Raw genomic sequence first — 20,525 nt, forward strand, 5'->3', positions numbered from 1 at the left:
TAAAATAAATATTAACATGATGGTATGTTTCCTTTTACATCATACGACATCCGTTTGAAATATTTTTTCGTATCGCCCACCGTTTTTGTGATATTTATACTTTCTGAGATAAAACGGACATACTGTATATACAGGGTGATCAATAAGTCTCTGACAACTGGGATTCAAGGTAAACAAAGTAACACTAAAATGTATGAAAACTTTATTTTAAAAAAATGTTTAATATGATGCAGAAGCGGTATTTGATTGATGAGGTTTTCGAGATATTTTTTTTCGAACACAATGTAGTATCTAAAAATCGAACTAATTGATCGGAATGTATCAACTTTTTTATGTATGTAATTAATCTGCAAATTGTGAGGTAGGCTATGATGTCCTCCATGTTACCGTACAAAAGGATCTCATAAACTACGAAATTAAACGATGTCCAGTGATTGTGCTATATAAAGGTTGGATTAGAGGTGCTGTTATCGATGAATATTGATAATATTGAATTGTTACCAATCATTTGATATATCGTTCATATTATTAAGATGTTGTTAAGGCAGATGAGAGTGACTGAAGTAGAACGTAATGCGTAATTTTATCATTCAAATCTAGTTATTCTCATTTATCCTTCAAATCTAATCTAAGCCAATACATCATTTTATTATACGTATCAAGTTATTCTTGTTTTAAATTAAATTACATTACATTTGAAGTTTAACCAAGTACAAATAGATATAAATTTTAGGTTAGATTTTAAATTTAAGCAAGAATAAATGAATTTGAGCGATTTAAATATGTATCAGGATAGGTTTGGTTTCAAAATGAAATAAAAATAAGTAGATTTGAATAGTAAAATTATGTGTCATGTTAGATGAAATTAGATTATAAGAAACAAAAATCGGTCTACGTGAATAAAAAAGTGACAGGTTACATTTTATCAATCACTCTCGTAACGACGTCTGAACGCAATTATTTATATATCATCGAGTATAAGTGAGATATCGATAATCTATCTGTATATCATCGCTAGTATCATCTCCAATGTCGATATAGCAATTATTTTCAGCTTTGAGAGCAAAAATTTTGAAAATCTTATTAATTATATACACCTTTGTGTTTCGTTAAACATTTTTTTATTAAAATCGTGATATCTTTTAGTGTTACTCTAATTTTGACTCAAAATTGTCAAGGACTTACTGGACACTCGGTATATGTACATATAGCTGAGATGTATATGTACGTGTGTATGTGTGTAAATATATACGTATTCATTACCGACGGGATTCTCTGTGCATGTTTTTTTACACACTGTTTTCTCTATCCTCTTACATACATATACCTTTTGCCACGTCTTACGTCACCGTAACTAGCGATCATAATCTTACATTCTCACGTGTCTCTCTGTTGCGCTGTTTGTTTTTAACCCGTACGGCACGAGTAAACGGGGATATTAGCAACAAAATGCAGTACGCGTCCAGTGACGTGACCGATCGATCAATTGACGCGAACGTCATTGTACCGGTCCAATAGTAAAGAGTAATTACATAAATATGATCATTTCTATCCTGAGAAGTTAATCATAAATTGTTTAGCATTCGTCGAATAGCGAGCGAAAAGAGACAAGGATTTTGTTGCTAACTCGACGGTCCGTTTACCATTTTCTTGATCCCAGTTGACGATCTTGCAGAAAATCGTTGTTCTCGCCATCGTCGTCGTCGTCGTCGTCGTCATCGTAGTCGATCCGATTACTATCTTGTGCTCGTTGTTTATGGCAAAGGATAGATGAAGTTTTTACTTCTAGCAACGCTGGTATGAATCTCTCGTTGCCTTGCTGCGCGTGTGTCAACGTGTATGAAGCATAAAAACGGAAAAAACTAAAGCAGTAGATGAACGTTCTGATAACTGGAACCACTTTTCTCTCTCGGAATACGAGCACTCGTCGAGAAAGTATTTTACATTATCAGTTGCTCTCTTCAACAGAATACTTCCGCTTGCGTTGATCTTTTAACGGATTCTTTTTTTTCTCTCTCTTTTGTTTCACCTCTCCTCCTTCCCTTTTTCTTTTCTTTCTATTTTTATTTTTGTCGTTGTCGTTGTTGGTTTTCAGTCTCTTCGGTTGTATTGTGCTAGCTTTTGCGTTCAATTGTACTTTTGACAATGATAAGACAGTAGGTGTGCGCTTTTTCTCCTTTCTTTTTTTTTATTTCTCTTCCTTATATATTTGATAATGATTTTCCTGTTACGAGTAGGCATCTCTAGGCGTTATCTATGCGTAATGTTACTATATACGAGTGTGGTGTTTCGTACTTGATTGAAGAACGTAATTAATTGAGAGAATCCCCTCTTTTCTGCAACCTCTTTGACTTGATCGTAGAGTGTGACTTTTATTTATATATATATATATATTGACAGGTCTATACAAGTGTTTTGTATATTATCATGAAACTAGTAGAGATTGTCGGTAAAGATGAATGATCAATAGCTAATTTAATTGAAACGGGATCTTGTATTCCAGGAACAGCAGGAACTTGCAAAAAAGAGAAGGATATAAATAAAGACGGTCAGGCTAAGTTAGAACACCCGAACCTCGGTACGGAGTGTTGTAAGCTTTGCGGCAAGAGCGTAGCCAACATAAAAAAGCACATGAAATCACATTTCCCCGATAAATATCAGTGCCAAATCTGCATGATATCGTTAACGAGATCCGACAATCTGAAAAGGCATATTAAATTGAAGCACGGGATACGAGAGGGATCATTGATACCGCCGTTCATGCGCTTAGAACATAAACACTTTCTAGCGAAATCGGAATCGGCTTACCTCACCTAGAATCTCCTGTACGCACGCGAACCACGAATAGCGTTGCGAATCCGTGCGAAATCGCGTATTTCTACGTAAAACATACGAAGAGATGCACACCAGGCGGACATGGTCGACTAAGGAATCTGAACCGACATTGTCGCAGGATCCTTTCCGTTTTTCTACTCTTCATCCACGCTGTCTTTTCTTTAATTAATCTGTCGGTTATACATTGGCGAGCATGGCATGCTTCCCTAGGGAAAACGACGGTGTAGAGGAAAAATGATCTCCCACGGTCGTTGCGAACAGAGGACTGCAAACACTTGTCCAGTCGATGAAATAAATTTTCACGTTCATAAACTTTCGAACTCTTAAATTTCAGAATTAAAAAATTTTTGAATTTTCAGGTTTAAAATATTAGAAATTACACGATTTCATAATTTGGAAATTTGGAAATTCGAGAATTTAGATATTACAAATTTTCAAGTTTTGAAATTTCAAAGTTTAAAAATTTGAAAATTTTCAAATATAGACATTGGGAATTTAAGAATGTAGTAATTTGGAATTTTCAGATATATAAGTCTACAAATTTTCGCACATCGAAGTTTGAACATTTTCATATGTTAGACTTCTTACATTGTCAAATGTATTATAAAAATCTGGAAATTTCTAGAATTCCGAAACACGGAAGCTTTGAGATTTTACAACTTTTCAAATTTGCAAGCGTTAAAGTTTGAAAATTTATAACTTTTCAAGTTTAGTAATTTTGAATTTGAAAAATTGAGAATTCAAACATTTAGATATTTTCATATCTAGAAATTCGGAAATTTGATCATTTTTAAATCTGCTACATTTTGAAATGTAAAAATTTTTAAATATTCAAAATTATGAAATTTCAAATTTGCAAATGTAGAAATTTGGAAATTTTTTAATTTTTAAGTTTGAAAATTTAAAAATGGAAATTTTGAAACCTAGAAATTATGAGATCTACAACTTTTAAATTTTTAACCGTTGAAGTATGGACATTTTGAAATTTATGAATGCAGAAACTTTGGAAACAACATTTGCGAATTTGGATATTTAGAAATTTAAAAATGCAAAAATGTGGAAATTTAGAAAATTTGTACGTGATTTCTTGAAACCGGTAGTAAGTCATGAGATGCTTTTCCTCTATACTAGTTCGCAACTGAAGGAAGTCTACTTTGCATCCAAGTATACCGTATCAAATTGTCGATATCGAAACGTAGAAAGTTCGACACAATTCGATAGTAAAAGTATCGTATAATAGCACCCTTAGTATTCTTATTATATTCCATAAACTGAAACGCGTGTATTGATTAATGAATATTCATTGCTTATTTCAGCGATGCGCTAACCACTTTATACCAAGAATATTGATGAAACGTTTACACAGTTATTTTCACGATATTTTAAAATGTAATCTGATATGTGATAAATGCTATTATGCAATACGTCTAAATCATTGAATTATATCGACAATCTACCGTTCGAAATCGATTGTTTCATATGGTACCTAATACTTCGGTCAACTAACAGTTTTCTACCTAATTAATTTATTTTTCCTTTCTTCATCGTGTTCTTCGTTTAAATTATTCTCGTACGGAATGCAACTATTTATTATTTAATCGTCGTATTTGTCTAGTTTTCTAGATTAATTAAGAAGTAAACGTTTAAGTAAATTAAATTACTAATTAAATTATTTTCACCAGTGTTCGTAGGATCATTCTAGGCTAGATCTCATGTCGAATTCAATTCGAGTACAAAGGAAAAAATGAATTTTTAATCGTGTTCGTGTACGTACAGACTACCTCCAAAGCGCATACGCAAGATATTTATCATTTCGAATTTCTCAACTTATTCTCTTATTTCCTACAGTTTATGAACACGTGGCGCATGGAACTGAGATTTACTGCATTTTTCTATCGTTGCCGAGGAGCCTCGGCAGATATCGATTTCGATTCGATTTGCACACATACACGGTATTTCGATTTTCGCGTGAGAGTGACCACGAATCGTGAGCCAATTGTCCTCGAATTTGCTCGTTGCCGATAACGAGACACCTGTGTCCACAGCGTTAGGTCCTAAGGTGCGCTTGAATAGTACGGTGGTTCAAAAAAATTCGAGCATCGAAATGTTTCATTGTTCATGCATTTTCTTGTTTCTAGAGAATTTCACGAAAATCTTTGGGTGCAGCTAAGAATATTTAGAGGATTCTACTAAATCTTAGGGAGTCATAGGTAATCCTAGAGAGAGTATCAAAAAGTAGGGTCTTTAAAAATCGTGTTAGAAATATGGAGAGAATTTAGGGTTATCTAGGGAGAATCTAGAGATATTGGGAAATCCTTAAAATTTCTATGGAAGATTCCTAGATAATCGTTGTGAAAATGTGGAAACAGAGTGGAAGTCCATGGGACATCTAGAGAGTAGTTAAATACTTGAAGAATCCTGTGAGAAATATCGGTAAAAATAGGAAATATCTAGAAATACCTTGGGAATCCTAGTGGAAGCTGAATGGACCTAGGGGTATCTGGATAATTCTAAACGGTACCGGAGCAATCTTCGAAAACTCTAGGAGATCCTAGGAGAAGGTCAGTAGTATTTGCAGTCTTGCGGGAAATCTTCGAAGAACTTCGTGTTACATAAGGTCCTTAAGAAACGTTTACGAAATCCTAGAAGAAAATTAAGAAAATGTAGAGAATTCTAGGTAACTTAGGAGAACCTAGGCATTCTTTGATAAACTTAGCAGCGATCTAACTTACACTCTTTTTTCTGTTCCATTGTGAAATCACTCAATAGATCTGTGTGATAAAACTTAAGTTTTAATGTAGTAGTCCTGCATATGATACAGTTTATTAAAAATTTATTGTGAACTGTTTACGGGGTGAAACAATAACATGCATGAACTTCAGCCATGAAAGTCGATTGTTCGTCTAGGGTTTTTGAGCCGCCTTAGTATATAGTTCCATGCCCGGTGTCCGAGTCATGTGTAACTTTGTATCTCGTAACGTGCCAGCCTTGTCCCGCAGGTGGAGGAGATCAGTATTAAGTAATTTATTTATACGCCTATTTATAGATCTTATATTATATTTATATTTATATATCGTAGGTTGTGAAAGACGTCGAAGACTGAGTATGAGAGAGAAAAGGAAAACGAAAGAAAGATTCGATGAATTCTCGTGGGCCGACAATGGCTCGATAAAATAGTCATGATGAACTAGTCTCTGAGGCCCGAAGGCTGTTGCAAGAACAGACTTTTACTATGAAAAGATTTTTTTTTGTTTTTGTTTATGTTTTAATGGTGCCTTTCCCTTTAAAGTACAATACTTGACTATAATCAATAATCGATAGAACGGATATATAATATAATAAACAGCTACGATATTAACGTGTGTAATATATGTGTGTAACGTATGACCGAACGGGTCTCTTCCGTCGACAGTGCATGACCGTCTCTGATAATCGAGCGTTATCGATCTTCTTTGCTGCGCATACATATACATACAAATACACGTACACATACACACGTACACACACGTACACGTATACACATGTAACCCTGTTCTACCTCCGACAGCGTGTCCGATCACAAAGTGAAAAGAAAAAGAGCCCGTTTGAACGGAGTGGCCGCCAGTCGAGTCAAGTCGATGGCCGTTTTTCACACACGACTTTTGTCTTATTTGCAGATACGACACTTTTAAATCCTCAGGGCCCCGAGTGTCCGCCGAACATTGAGAAAGTTAATCTGTCGGACTATTTTGAAAAGCTGCCGAATTCGTACAGTAGCAAATGCAAGCTATGCGGTCGGGTCGTGTCGAATCTGAGGAATCATTATTTGACGCACAACCCAGGGAATTATACGTGCCCGTTGTGCGGTTGCCGTAGGAACCGACTGGATAATCTGAAGGGCCACATGAAACAGAAACACCCTGAGATATCAGTAATGCCGATGCTATCTGAAACCATGTACACTTGAGCGTGTCCTTTTTCTACTTTCATAATATCGTGAACGGCCGTCGTGCGTTCATTAATATTCATATAATCCAAGTATAACCATTCGATAAAATTAAGGGTTTAAAAGTAGATTCGCTTGCTTTCGTGGATTACTTTCGTAGACTCGTTTCTTTAACGTGGATTACTTTCGTGTGAGTAACGCCTCTATTTTTTAATTCATTATTGAATAATCGTTTTATTTAGGGTGTAAAGTGATGAGGAATTTAATAAATTGAGAAATTTGTGAATTTAAGAAGTCAAACATTTGAGCTTTAGATAATTTGGAAATATAGGAAATTAGAGATTTGAAAATTTGAAAAACTGAGAATGTTTGAAAGCTGAGGAATTTAAAAATACTATTAAACATTTCAGAAATTTAAGAAATTTGAGAATTTAAAAAATTGGTAATTAAAACTTTTATGAACTTAGCAATTCCGGAACATAGAAACCTGGAGATTTAAATTGCTATGGATTTGAGAATTTAGAAACTTCAGAATTTGGTGATATGAAAATTTGAAATTTGGGAATGTAGTAAATTCGAAAATTCGAGAATTCGATAATTCGATAATTTGGGAATAATTTTTTGAATTTTTGTAAATTTGTAAATTTTGAGTTTTACGAATTTGGAGATTTGACAGTGTAGGAATTATAAATGTGAGAGGTTGAAGGTTTGGGGATCTAACAAATTTGGTAATTTAAGAATTTGAAATTTTGAAAATTGCTAACTGCTTGGGCTTGTGTTAATTTGAAAAATTTGGAAGTTGGAAGACTTAGAAAATCTGGACATTTGGGTTTCTAAGAATTTGAAAAATTGAGAAAAATTCGTTGAAAAGTGCTAGATTCAGCAGCTTACGAATTTGAACATTTTTAATAATAATAATATAAGTTGGAAGAAATATAAAAGCATAAATGTTTAAATTTCAAATTTCCAAATAAATTGGTAATTCATCAGTGTGCTCTTCGAGAGCAGACTATGCATCCTCACAAGTGCAGTTACTCATCACTGTGTTAAACCTTCGTGTATTATTATTTTCATTTCACTTAATATATCAAATTTCAGCTCCAAATTAAAAATTTTCGTTTTCATTTGTTTCACTGTGCACCATTGTAACTGGTACGAATAAGAACAATTGAACTGTATACTGCATATAAATATTAAGCGGGAAAAATAACGTGCAAGGCCTCTTTTTTACTTTTGGTCAGTTGCCTAGTTATTTGTTTTCCAGTTTGCAAATGTTAAAATGAACGAAAGCAAGCGTTTTATCCATAAAATCTTCGATCCTCTCGCGTTTTGACATTTCCTTTTCTGCACAGCATTTTACGAAGGGTGTTTCTTTAATTTCTTTTTTCATGTGTCTCGTCAGCGACCGTTTTCTTGGTTCCTTCATTCGTTCGGCAGACTCTTCTTGTTCGCGATAAGTACACTTCGCGAAGTATTCGAGAACGAAGTTTCTCGTTCGAACGGTGATGCTAGTCACGCAAGATGGTCAAAGCACGGGGCTTTACGATAAAACGAACGAGGAACCGTAGGTCCACCGTGTTGGGTTGTAACTCTGTTGCTATCGTAGCGAAATTCAGTATAGTTTCGCTCGAAAACGTGACGGATAAGCGGATTGTGCGATTGACGAACATACAGCAGTCGAAAACATTGAAAAATCAGAAACAAGCAGAAAGTCAGTTCTCTGTTGATCGGTTCAAGTAAAAAATCGTTCACCGTTTCCGAATAAAAATACGAGAGTACAGTTACGAAACGCTGTTTCTGTTCTGTTTTAATTATCAACTATATGCCAGACATCTTGATTAATTCTGCAAATTTCTCGACATAGAGAGGAAGAGGGAATTCCAGCCAGCTCTTGGTGTCATCATACGGGACACGTTGTCACATCTCTAGGCAATAGCAGCCTTCTCGTGTCACAACTTGTGCCGGCTATCTTTAACGGCACAGGGAATCGCTGGATCTCACGTATTCGTATAGGGTGTCTTAAAATACGGGTAACTCCATAGGAGTAATTAGGTTTTGATTATGGAATAAATTTCTTTTTAGTAACTGATTTTTTTTTTTCAAATAATACTTTTAAAAATCTGCTAGGTTCAAGTGAATTTGATTAATTTTGTTACAAGCTGTAATTAAAACATTCGAAGTGATAGTTTATCCTTAGGTTGCAAATATTATGACTCGTGCATTTGTTTAGGTTTCCTTAATTATGGGATCTTCTGCAACTAAATATGAAGTCAAATATTACAATTTTTTAATTTTTAATTTTCAGATTTTTCGATTTATATATACATATGTATGTGTATACATATATATATGAATCGGAATATAAATAAAAAAATAAAGATATACAAATTTCTAAATCTTTGATTTAACAAATTTAGAAATTTGATAATTTGGCAATTTACTATTTGAGGAATGTAAAAATTTCAGATTTTAATATTTCAAATTTTCGAATTCAGAAATTTGCAGATTTCAGAATTTAGTTAAGAAATTCTGAAGTTTGATCATTTTCTAATCCAGAAACTTGGGAATTTAAAAATTTTTTAGATTCTCAAATTTGGACTTTGGGAGATTAAAAGTTTAAAAATTTGGTAATTTAAATATGTAAAAAATTTCAAATTTTTAAATTTCTAAATTAAAAAATCCGTAAATGCAGCTTAATAATTTTATAGAAAAAAATATGTGAGATTCGCGAATAAAATTTCCAAACAGGCATCTGTAAAAGATCAATTTTCTCCATAATTTTAACTTTAACTTTCGTACAGAATCGTTCTATTTCTTGCATTCATTTTGATGCATCCTGTAGAGAGATGAAACGGAAATTAGCATTATGCGACTTTCCCTGGCCGTCGCCAGTCAAAGGGCGTTTTACGGTTAGCGATAAAAAGCGTTTCGTCGTTTTGCGTCAGCCCGTGAGGATACGGTTCATCGGTCCGCTAGTCGTTGCATTTAATTACATCGCTCTCCCTTCATTAGCGTAATTATTCTTTTTGCGCGTTTTGTATTCCCCCTTTTGATCGAACTCCTTCGGCAACTTCTGTACATTTCTCTTCGTTTTTCTAACGTTGTGTCGGTTAACTGTGATTGGCTGGTAGCTCGAGTCATTGTAAATTAACGGCTTAGGTAAAATCCTTTGTTTCTTGTCTTGTAAAGAGCATGCTCCTTTCATTGGGGTGCATAAGTGCTGTAGTTTTTATTCAATTCGTTTCGAAGCTTTTTTGCCGGATTTAATCTATTTTCCTCTGATTAATCTCGTCGAGAAATGCACTGTCACAGTTTGGTGACTCGACCTTGCGATAATCTTGAACTTGAATATTCACGCTCGAGCGATAAGGATGATTTAAACCACGTTTTAGCCGCTCAGATAATTAAGAGGGAACGTGATCGTTTGTTATCGATGCTTATTATACAATTGATAAAGGTTTTATGCAGTGTCGACTTGCTCATTAGAGCATATTTTTTAAAATTGACGGTCTTTAAATTTGTGAAGGGTCATTAAGGACAAAATTGTTGAAAAGTGGACTGTATTTTTGCTTTTAAAAATGATAAGTTTGACATTTAGTAGACCATACTAAATATTACAGATTATTCTCAAATAGCAATTTTATTTGCTATATATTCATGTAATAAACCCAGCAACTAAGACTTAGGAAACTAATTATAAAAATAATAATATACGGTATTTTTTATATGACATATCTACCGTTAAGACTTTTATGAAAATTATTTATATTTGACTTAACTTCAGTACGATAATTTTAATTAAAATGACAGATTTTTTTTTTTATGGAAATTAAAAAGTCACTTAAATACGGGACTCGAAGTGTTAAATATTTTTTTATTTAACGAGACGTGTGTTTCGAATTTTTGCGGAACATTGCAAGGACTTCTCTTATCGTGGAAAATTTGATGATGTGTTATTTACACACATTATGTACTTCATTTTTTAAGATACCGATTTAAGTATACCTTACAAGTGATAATTTTTGGGTAATGTTAGTATTCGAAAATATTTTTATTTGCTAATTTTGCGAACCGTGTTCCTCCAATCTCTGTGCCAAATACTTTAAGACATTATTGTATCGTGGAAAGTTTGCTAACTAGAACTGCTACTGTCGGCAAATATCAAATGTTATCGTTAATTCGATAGGTTGATAATATGATTAAAGTATTGCTAAGACGAATACGTGAATGACGTAGACTGTTACATGTGATGTTGCCACTTAAATCTAATTATTCTTCCGCGAAGTTGACATAAATTATATTTGCAGTTTTAATAGGAATAACTAGATTGAACGATAGAATCTAATCTATATAATGTAACCTAACTCAACGAAACTATCATCTAATATAATTCTAACTGATGCATCCGTAACCTTGATCTAATACAGTTCTAATGTGTCCTAACTTAACCTAATCTAACTTTAATTGAACGTAGTCGTAACCTGATATAATCTTAACCTTAGCCTAATGTCATCCGAAGTTAATCTAGTAATGGATCTGAATGAAGAAACTGGACCTAACTTAACCAGGTCCTAACCAAAATTTAACGTATCCTAACCTCATCAAACATAATCCAGTATAACATAATCCAATCCTAATTTAAACATGTAACTCCAATCAAATATAACTCTAACTGAATGTATTCTGACATAATTAAATTTCACTTGGTGTAACATAACCGAATATATCTGAATGGAAAAATTTAATGTATTTCTAACCCTGATCTAGTAGAATGTTGATTCAATATAATTTAATCTAATTTGGCCTAACTTAGCTCAATAGATTTGTGTGATCTAATATAACCTCAATCCTGATCTGTTGTGATCTAGATTTAATTTAAACCTAATCGAACCCAATAGACTGGAATCATAAGATTTAATCGAACTTGGTGTACAAGTCCATTATATTGTTTGACACTACATGAGAATGTATCTGATGTTTAAATAAGACTAAATAGATGCAAATAATGAAATCAAGTATCAAGTTAGGTTAAGTTTTAAGTTTAAATAAAAATGAGTAGATTTGAATGGCAAAACTATGTATTACATTTTTTATCAGTCATTTTCGCTAGCCTTAACGACAATCACGTTAACGTTACCAATATATCCTTAATTAAGTGTATATAAGATATCGATAATCGACAGCAGTATACTTCTAAATTCAAATGAGCATTTCTTCGAAAGAAATGCTTGATTTAAATATATATTGCTACCAATAGTCGTTACGTTAATTTAGTATTCAGAAACATTTCTTGTTTCTTAATTTAACAAATGAAATTATTTGGAATCATCGAGTAAAGTATTACGACAGCTTTTCGTTGCAAGGTTTTTGCGAGAGTGTTATTCAAACACGCTGTCCTGAGCGTTTTCCGTGACATGCAACTTTAAAAGGGTCTGCTTCGAAACGGAAACATTCGTACACTTATATTTACATGACACATTTCCTACCTTCCATTTAGTAAAACACGATCCCAGAGTTTGTCCAGATATTGTTGGACACTTGCTATGTCTCCTGTGGAACGAAGAAGTTACGCAAAGTAGTTCTAACTTATGGCAACGCATCTGCTATCTGAAATTTCATACCGTGACCGAGTACTCGTCATAATGTTATAATTCCGAAATTCCATCTTCGTCGCTTTGTTAACGCTATGTACAGCAATAATCGACTTCGCCCGAACTTTAGATTCTCCGTTTGAAATGGAAAAAGTTGCTCTTAACGATGTTCGAACAGTTTTACATTTATTTCATTTATATCACGCGTTAATAGATCAGTTGATGACATTTTCTTAAATTGGAATTTTCTTATGGCGAGTAGACTAAATCGAAAAAATCCATTCCAATTTTGGCTTTGTTCGTAACACTAGAACTATCGAATCAATTAAAGTGACCAATTCGTAGTTTTTCAAAAGTATTATTCACGTTTATAACAATGTACTCTTTTGAGATTTTTGTTGCAATAATACTATCACGGTACACAAATATTGTTAGATACTTTTTTGAATTTAAGAGCTTTGTTTTAATTTACATAGGTGTGGTTCGTGTATCATCAAAAGTTTATAGATAATACTTCAACAATTGTTTTTTCATTCCACAATAGTTCTTACGTAAAATTATTTTGTTCTAACATTATTTATAACATCGGAATAACTAAAATAGTTAGTGATGCTAACAGTTAATATGTTTTTATGATTATTCTATAATCATACAAAAGACTATACTAAATTATAACTGTAATAACTAAATTGGTGGCGTGTGTGGACAGGAGTACGTTTTTCTCAGTTTAAATTTTTTTTAGGTCTAGATTTAGGTCTAAGCTTTTTCTCAGATTTAATTTATTCCTAGGTTTAGATTTGCCTCAAGTTTTCATTAGATTTAGGTTTAAGTTAATGCTAGATTCACGTCTACGATTCTCCTAAATCTAGCTTAAATGTTTTCAAACTGTAAATTTTTTCTACATTCAGATCTGTGTTTACTCTAAGCGTAAATTTTCCTTAGCTTTGAATCTAAGTTTTGTACAGGTGCAAATTTTTTCAAAGTATAGATTGCTTCCAAATTTACGTTTCGTTTAGGTTCATGTTTTCCATGTTTTTAACTTTAGGTTTTCCAAGGTTGAAGTTCATATTTTTTTTTTATGTCTACGTCTCTGCTTTTCCTAGGTTAAGAATTTTTCTCAGGCTTATATTTTCTCCAGGTCTTGATTTTTTATAAATTCTTCTAAAATCGATATCAAATGGTGACAGGCTCTTGTTTCTATCTTTACTTTCAGAATAATTACATGCATTTGAATATAAAACTACAGAATGTCATGTAACGAATGGTAGAATTCAGGAAAGGGCGATTCTTAAAAAAAATTAGACAAAAATATAGAATAAAATCTTTTCAGATATGCTTCTAAATAATTGTAAGAAAATTTGTCTGCAGCAGAAAAAATTAAATTTCGAATGATTTTTTTCATAAGGTAACATACTAGCAGACTCTATAACTTGATAAATGTAATTATTAACACTGTGGAACGTTATTATTGTTGCAAAACGTTATTGATACATTAATATACAAAGTAGTGATTTTAGTTGCAAATCTGATAAATACATGAATATGCAACAATATTATACATGATACTAATAATATATTTTAACGACAGTAATAATTGTACGTATAATTTATGACATCCCTTAATTTTCAAATTAATAAAAGAGTTGCTGCACTTGTTCTCGTCCTTGTCGTAAATAAACTGCGTTACAAGTGTTTGGAATAATTTTAAAATTCAGTTTTTTCGAGAACGTACAGCGCACGCGAACAATTAATTTCGTCTCGACTGCATCATCAGTTAGATGATATCTTATCATGTAGAGTTTCTAAAGGTTAATATTTTTGTAGCTAGTAGTTAAAGGAGTCGAAAAGGGTGACATTTGAAGAGTAGAAGGGATGATATGGTAGACGAAGAAATTTTCGTGCTAGATGGCAGGAGGTCCTTTCTACGATAAGCTCCTTAAAGGCATATCTTCTCGCCTTTATTACAGGGTTGTAGCTCGTGGATGAACGGTTGCAGTAGGGTCTCGACGGGGTACTCGATAAGAGGATCACTGGGTGCAGCTACTGCAAGGAGTTTCGTTTTCTCGAGCACGCAACAAGAGGCTTTCGCCTTTTCCTTCTTCTGCCTTAAACTCTTCGGTAGCTTAGCCAGCGGTGGAGAATAGCTTTGGCTCGTTTCTCGAACTGCCTCTTACCTGAGATCCAGGTGAAACTCGTCAAAACTCGATGAAACTTTCTGCGAAGTATCGAATTTCCTGCGATCTGTCGAAAATTCGAGCCACTGAATCGAAGGATTCTGGGTGCCAGAATTTCTCTGTGCTTCCTTTCCAACTTCTCGTTTTTTTAGAGGGCATTCAGTGTACAACAGAACCGCTGTTATTGAAACTAACAAACATTTTATCAGAAAATTGTTATTTTTGACGTGAACCGGTAAAAGAAATAAAAATAATAGGCGGTTTCATTTTTTTATAATTAAAAAAGGCAGGAAAATCGGTAACATAATCCTGTACGTTGAATACAAACTTCATATTGCAATATTGTGAAGGGATTTTAATTCAGCCATTATGTACGTCGGAGGAAGTAAATACATCACAAATTATGGATACTAGAACTTGCGCATAATGTGATCGGTGTTCCGATAACACATGTTCTACTGTACTTTTCCTTACAAATTTTCCAACAATTCAGTCGATGTAGAATTTAAAATCGCTCGGGTATTTATTCTCGAAAAGTTTTTATTTTCATTACTCGTGGGTAGCGATGAATATTCCACATATTCTCTCTCTTATGATTTTTCAACAATTCGCTCGATAAAGAATTTGGAATTGTTCCGATAGTTAAAATAATTTGTTAAAAGGTTTGAACCTCGTAAAAACCGATAATAAATGAATAATATAATTTTGTAGTTTAGGAACTTGAAATTTGTCTTTTAAGATAGATCAATTATATTTGTATCAGTAAATTTAAAATAATATTCTTTATTTAACTTAGTTATACTGGGTGGTCCTATTGTGAAATAATATTTGAACAATCATATAAAATTTATAAAAATGAGTGTTTATCTTGTTTATTTAATATAATCACTTTACTTTTTAATGATTAGGATATTAAAAACCTTTTAAATATTCATTCTCTTTTCAGTCGAATTATTGTTCAAAATAAATCAAATTTTTTATCATGTACATAAATGGTGTATTATATTATTAAATAATATTAACTGCTTAACGCTCTATTGTCAATATTTTAAAGTTTCTTAGAATAATATTTGCCAATTTCAAACAATATTTAACGTGATTTGTAACGTGTGTCACATATTATACATTGCACTCCAGAGTTATATAATCAAACTTTCTCGCTAGATTGAACGAGTGAGAAATAACAAAAACAATGCCATAGAAAGATAGACTTGAAAACTTTGTTTAAAAGTTATTAACAGCAATAACGAGCATACAGCGCTTCAGAACGTACATATAATGATTAAATCTAAAATCATTGAAATTGTGAAAATCATTTTCATTTCTATCCACGAATCGTATTTATCAAGTTTAATAGCTTAATTTAGTACATATTCAAAGTGATAAATAGTCTACGACCATATAGAACATGCGATAGCATCATTAGATTTTTTTTTAAATATTAATGGCATTTACAACGAGTAAATGTGTACGCAAGTCCTGCAAATCCCCTCGTGCAAAATTGTTCCGCAAAGTGGTTGAGGGTTTTTCTTCGATCCAGAAACTTTCTTGTAGTTTCTTTGCTTTCGCACGTTTTCGAGGCACGTGTGTGAAATGCAGGTTTTCTAAAAAGTATCCTGGGATTACCCTTCGAAAAACTTTAAACGTTCATGTTGTTACGTATATCTATTTCTTACTTAATAAAATTGCACAAACTTAATCATGTTTGTAGATACTTTGCTCAAAATAGTTAAATTATTATGATTTTTCGTGTTTGCAGTATTTAAACTTTATTTTAAAGTGTTCTTATTTTTTCTATTTGTCTCAGAGAAATAATTTACGTTATATGAAATAAATCATTATATAAATTATAGCTATTAGAAATTTAACTTATTGAAATTGTACTTACCATATATTTAACTTATATGAATTATGCTTATCAAATATTTAAATTATAACTATCATAGCATATGAAATATTCTATGCTTTATAGAGAAATTGAGTTATATTAGAATGTAGCGATCAGTTGAACGATTATTTCGATTCTAGTATCAATCTACACCTTTGTTCTTGATAATAATTTAACTAGGCTTAATTCGATGTTTAATCTCTTTAGAACATCATATCATTTGAATCTGGAATTATTCAGAAAGCTGGTATTATTCGTACGGCCTGTACTATTTAGAGATCGCACGTTTGTTGGAAATGTTTGCAGGCTAAAACGTTCGGATAATATGAAATGTAGATTTGAACGTGTGATTCAAATCCTCCTACAAACGCTTGTCTTCTTTAACTCTGCTATATTATGCCCTCACGGTGTTACGCTCAGTTGGGAATTGTATTATAAAGAGCAAAAAGGATAGCAATTCTTGCAGAAATTCGTTTAAGATACGGAATAAACCTTTTCGTGTAGTGGAGCTTTGTTTTTGGAACAAATGAAACTACACTTTCCATTTATTTCAGTAATGTAACGTTCAACAAATTTATTGTACATTCTCGTTCGTTAGTTTTGAATCATTTACTAGTTTCAGTTTTACGTTTAAATTAATAATATTAAATGAAACTTCTAATAACAAACGATACCTTCTAATTAACATTTCTATTAACTTCTAATTTTTAGTTCTTCAATTGAAATTGAAAATTGAGAAAATAAAAAAATGATCGTGTAAAATAGTTGATATTGCAGAAATAAGTAGCAGCTACCTGATCATATAAAATTTACTATGAACATATATAAATTGCCAAAAATTTTACCTCATAAAAAGAAGGAAAAGAAAGAATATTAGTTATGATGCAACTCCTCCATAGTTACACTCTGTTGGTGTTAAAAAATATAGCTGCTTTATTTAAAAGAAGAAATAGAAAAATGTTGAGAATTACAATTTCATATTTGTGCGCTCCGTGGATATTAAAAATCAATACATTCAAAACGAATGTATCATGTAAAAATTGATTGTTTAACTTCATATTTTTAGTGCAAAGAATCACTGCCATGAAATGACTGCTGCTCCTCCTTTGTTAAACTTCTTCCGGGCGATCAATCAATTATTGGTTTTAACGATCTCGAAGTTTCTCTGATCTAGACGGAACGATGGGTTACAGTATCCGAAAGCGTCATGGAAATTTATAGATCCCGTGTTACGTAGAGTAGCATTATTTTTAACCTAGCTCGTTCGTTTCGAGGATGCCGGCGTGATATTTCAAGGACATTAAAAATGAACGGTTTGCCAAGAAAGCACTTAGGTGAACAAACGTATCGTCCTGATTCCATCAGCGATCGCTGTTTCGTGGTCGTAATCTTCTATTTCGTTCATTCACGCAATAAAATGTTAAATATTTCACGAGGTCGAAGGTTCTTTTGGTTCTCTTTATGAAATTTGCAACGACCAAGTGCAATCCTTCGTTGGTTCCCATGGAGTCACCCAAGGCTAATGATCGTCTGGCCGTAGAATTGAAAATTTTCGCGTAGTCCACGTCACCTGGTTGTAAACGAGCAGAAGAACGGTTAGGGTCCTTTGTGTGTCCGTGTATTGTGCATGCGTGTGTGAATGGGAAAGAGAGAGGGAGAGAGAGCCAGCGGTGTCCCAAAACAGTTTCCATAATATTTGCAAACTTCCCTGATGAATTATCACACATACACTACGATTCAAAAGTATCTGCCCACTGTTAATAATCATAGTAAACCTTCCATATAATTCAAATTTTAGAACCTTATATCATTTGTTAGTCTGGCAAACTAAATTTACGACAGTTTCACTTGTTTTGTTTTGAAACCATAAAAATGTTATCTTGGAGGAATTAAAAATTATTTAAAAATGGATGTTGTTGAAAATTAATAAATAAGTCTGGAAGAAGAGTTAAAAGTCGTGAATTTAATTGCCAATTTAATTCCTTATTTTACAATTTCTTCAGGGATTAAGTATATATTGATAAAAACATAATGTTCTGGGTTTATACAGTAATTCAAGAAGAAGATATTAATACGCCTGAAACCCTTGAGGTCGATAAATGCACGTATACGTTCATTATGGTCACTTACAAATTCTCATATATAGTAGACTTCCGTTATATTATTACAGATATATAACATGGGAGCAGGTACTAAAATTCAAAATTTAGAATTTTAAACAGTTGACATTTTCATATTTTAGAGTTTCTAAGTTTTTAACTTACCAAATAACTACATTTGGAAAATTACAAAATCTACGCTTTTAAACATTTTAATTTCTGAACTACTATATTTATAAATTTTCATATTTTGAAACTAGTAAATTTCTAGAGTTTTAGATTGTCATGTTACTAAATTACGAAATTGCCTATATTCTGAATTTTTTAATTTCTAAGTTCCTAAATTATAAATTTTCAAACTACCAAATAACGGTAGTCTACTGTATTGTCAATTCCTAGAATGTTTCGTTCTCACAACCCCATTTGTGGGAATATAACGAATTTTAATTTACACGTTTCATAAATATTTGTAACTTCAGCACAAATAAAAATAAGATGTACAGGAAATATATTACTTAATTTAACTTAAAAGAAAAGTATATAAGTTCATGATGTTAACTTCAGAAGTACTTCGTCCTCAAAGTGTTAAGAGGGTGTATATTAATTTTAAAGTAAAATAAGCTATTTGATAATTTTCTACAAAAGTTGCTTAAAAACAAGTTACATTTTCTATCAAAATCACCTGTTAATACTCATATAGTGAGGAGCAACTTATTTATTTATATATTAATGCAAAAAGGCAGTTAATATTTTAACTTCGTTAAATTCAGTTTACCAGTTATAATAATACAGTATTTCTTTTACCGTAACATACTTCTAACTGTCTTAATATACTCACTATTAAATTCTAAAATTACAATAATAATTTTTTTAAATATTATTTTTATTTAAGAATAGTATTTTTAAAATATAAATCTTTGTGCTATTCCATACTTTTGTCAGTTACTGTTGATTTGCTTAATCAAAGATCACAGAAGAATGTATATGTATTAAAAAATAATCAGAAAAGATAATATTCTAACTAACAAGTTAAATTTATAATATTAATTGGTTTTTATACTTACATTGTAAAATTACATAAAGGTTGAAATGTTTGTAATTTCGTATTAAAATAGATATAAATAATAATTTTGTATGGAAAAAGATATCTTAAAGAAGACAAATAAGATATGTTTTTTTTTTTAAAGTGAAATATTAGTTCAGTTTTGCTCCTCACTGTTTACTGCAACTAGTTTCTCGTTTACCTTATATAAATATACTGGGCAAATACGTTTAAATAGTAGTGTACAATGTATAGCAAAATAGAAAAATAGCTCAACCTGTATATAACTGTGTAAACTATTTTCAGTTATTTAATATGTGCAAATTTTGATATCAACTATATTACGAATTGTCCACTCTTTAACATCATATCACATCGTATCTTTTCGTAAAATATTCTGAATCATCGATGTACCTATACATGATTATGATAGAACAAAAAAGTTTTAAACGTGTTCCAAACGCATCGGTGTATTGATATAAAAATTGAACTTCTAGAAAAATAGACGTTTTTACCCTTTTAATTTTTTGTCTTTACAATTTCTCCTTATCTCGAATTAAAATCGAGTCACAAGTCGTTCTACTTGCACGTCCCGCCCTTTATACAGGTTGAGTTAATTTTTTATGAAAACAATATTATTGGTTCAGTTTTGCTCGACACAGTATATGGCTGTATATCAGGGTTAGTTTCTCTTGCATCCATAGTTCCCAAAAGTCAAATGCACTGGCGGGAGCTGAGATACAAGAGGGAAAAACTGGGAGGGAGATGTAGCTGCACTCCCGTGACCTTCTTTATCCCAGTTTCCCTATTCCTCTTACCGTCTCGTTCTCTCTTTCTCTCGTAGTTTCCTAATTCTGCAGCACAGTCGCACGGAAATATAACGCGATGATCGATGTCCTTGTGTGTGTATGCAAATGTTGGGTTTCGCGTAGAAAAGATCATCATCCATTTTCGAGCCGTTGTAAAGGGAT

At 32.3% G+C, this 20,525-nt stretch overlaps 1 protein-coding gene across 19 annotated transcripts in view; it reads left to right on the plus strand.

Moving 5' to 3' along the window:
• Window positions 1-20,525, plus strand: part of LOC100881525 (zinc finger and BTB domain-containing protein 8A) — a 197,806-nt gene that overhangs the window by 12,764 nt on the left and 164,517 nt on the right. For 2 of the 19 annotated variants that reach the window (XR_013040453.1, XM_076539639.1), the window contains one exon: window positions 5,915-6,193. The exons of 13 other annotated variants lie outside the window; for them this stretch is intronic. Coding sequence is in view for 5 of the 6 variants with exons in the window: in XM_076539639.1 (XP_076395754.1) it covers window positions 5,915-6,012 (98 nt within the window). In the remaining variant the exon portion in view is untranslated. Of the gene's footprint in view, window positions 1-2,503; window positions 3,173-5,914; window positions 6,194-6,491; window positions 8,550-8,624; window positions 9,009-14,318; window positions 20,446-20,525 lie in introns of those variants that run through there. 4 more of the 19 variants (XM_012279155.2, XM_012279156.2, XM_076539642.1 and 1 more) reach the window with 4 other exon arrangements.

This window comes from Megachile rotundata, chromosome 14, assembly GCF_050947335.1.
Source record: "Megachile rotundata isolate GNS110a chromosome 14, iyMegRotu1, whole genome shotgun sequence".
NCBI lineage: Eukaryota > Metazoa > Arthropoda > Insecta > Hymenoptera > Megachilidae > Megachile > Megachile rotundata.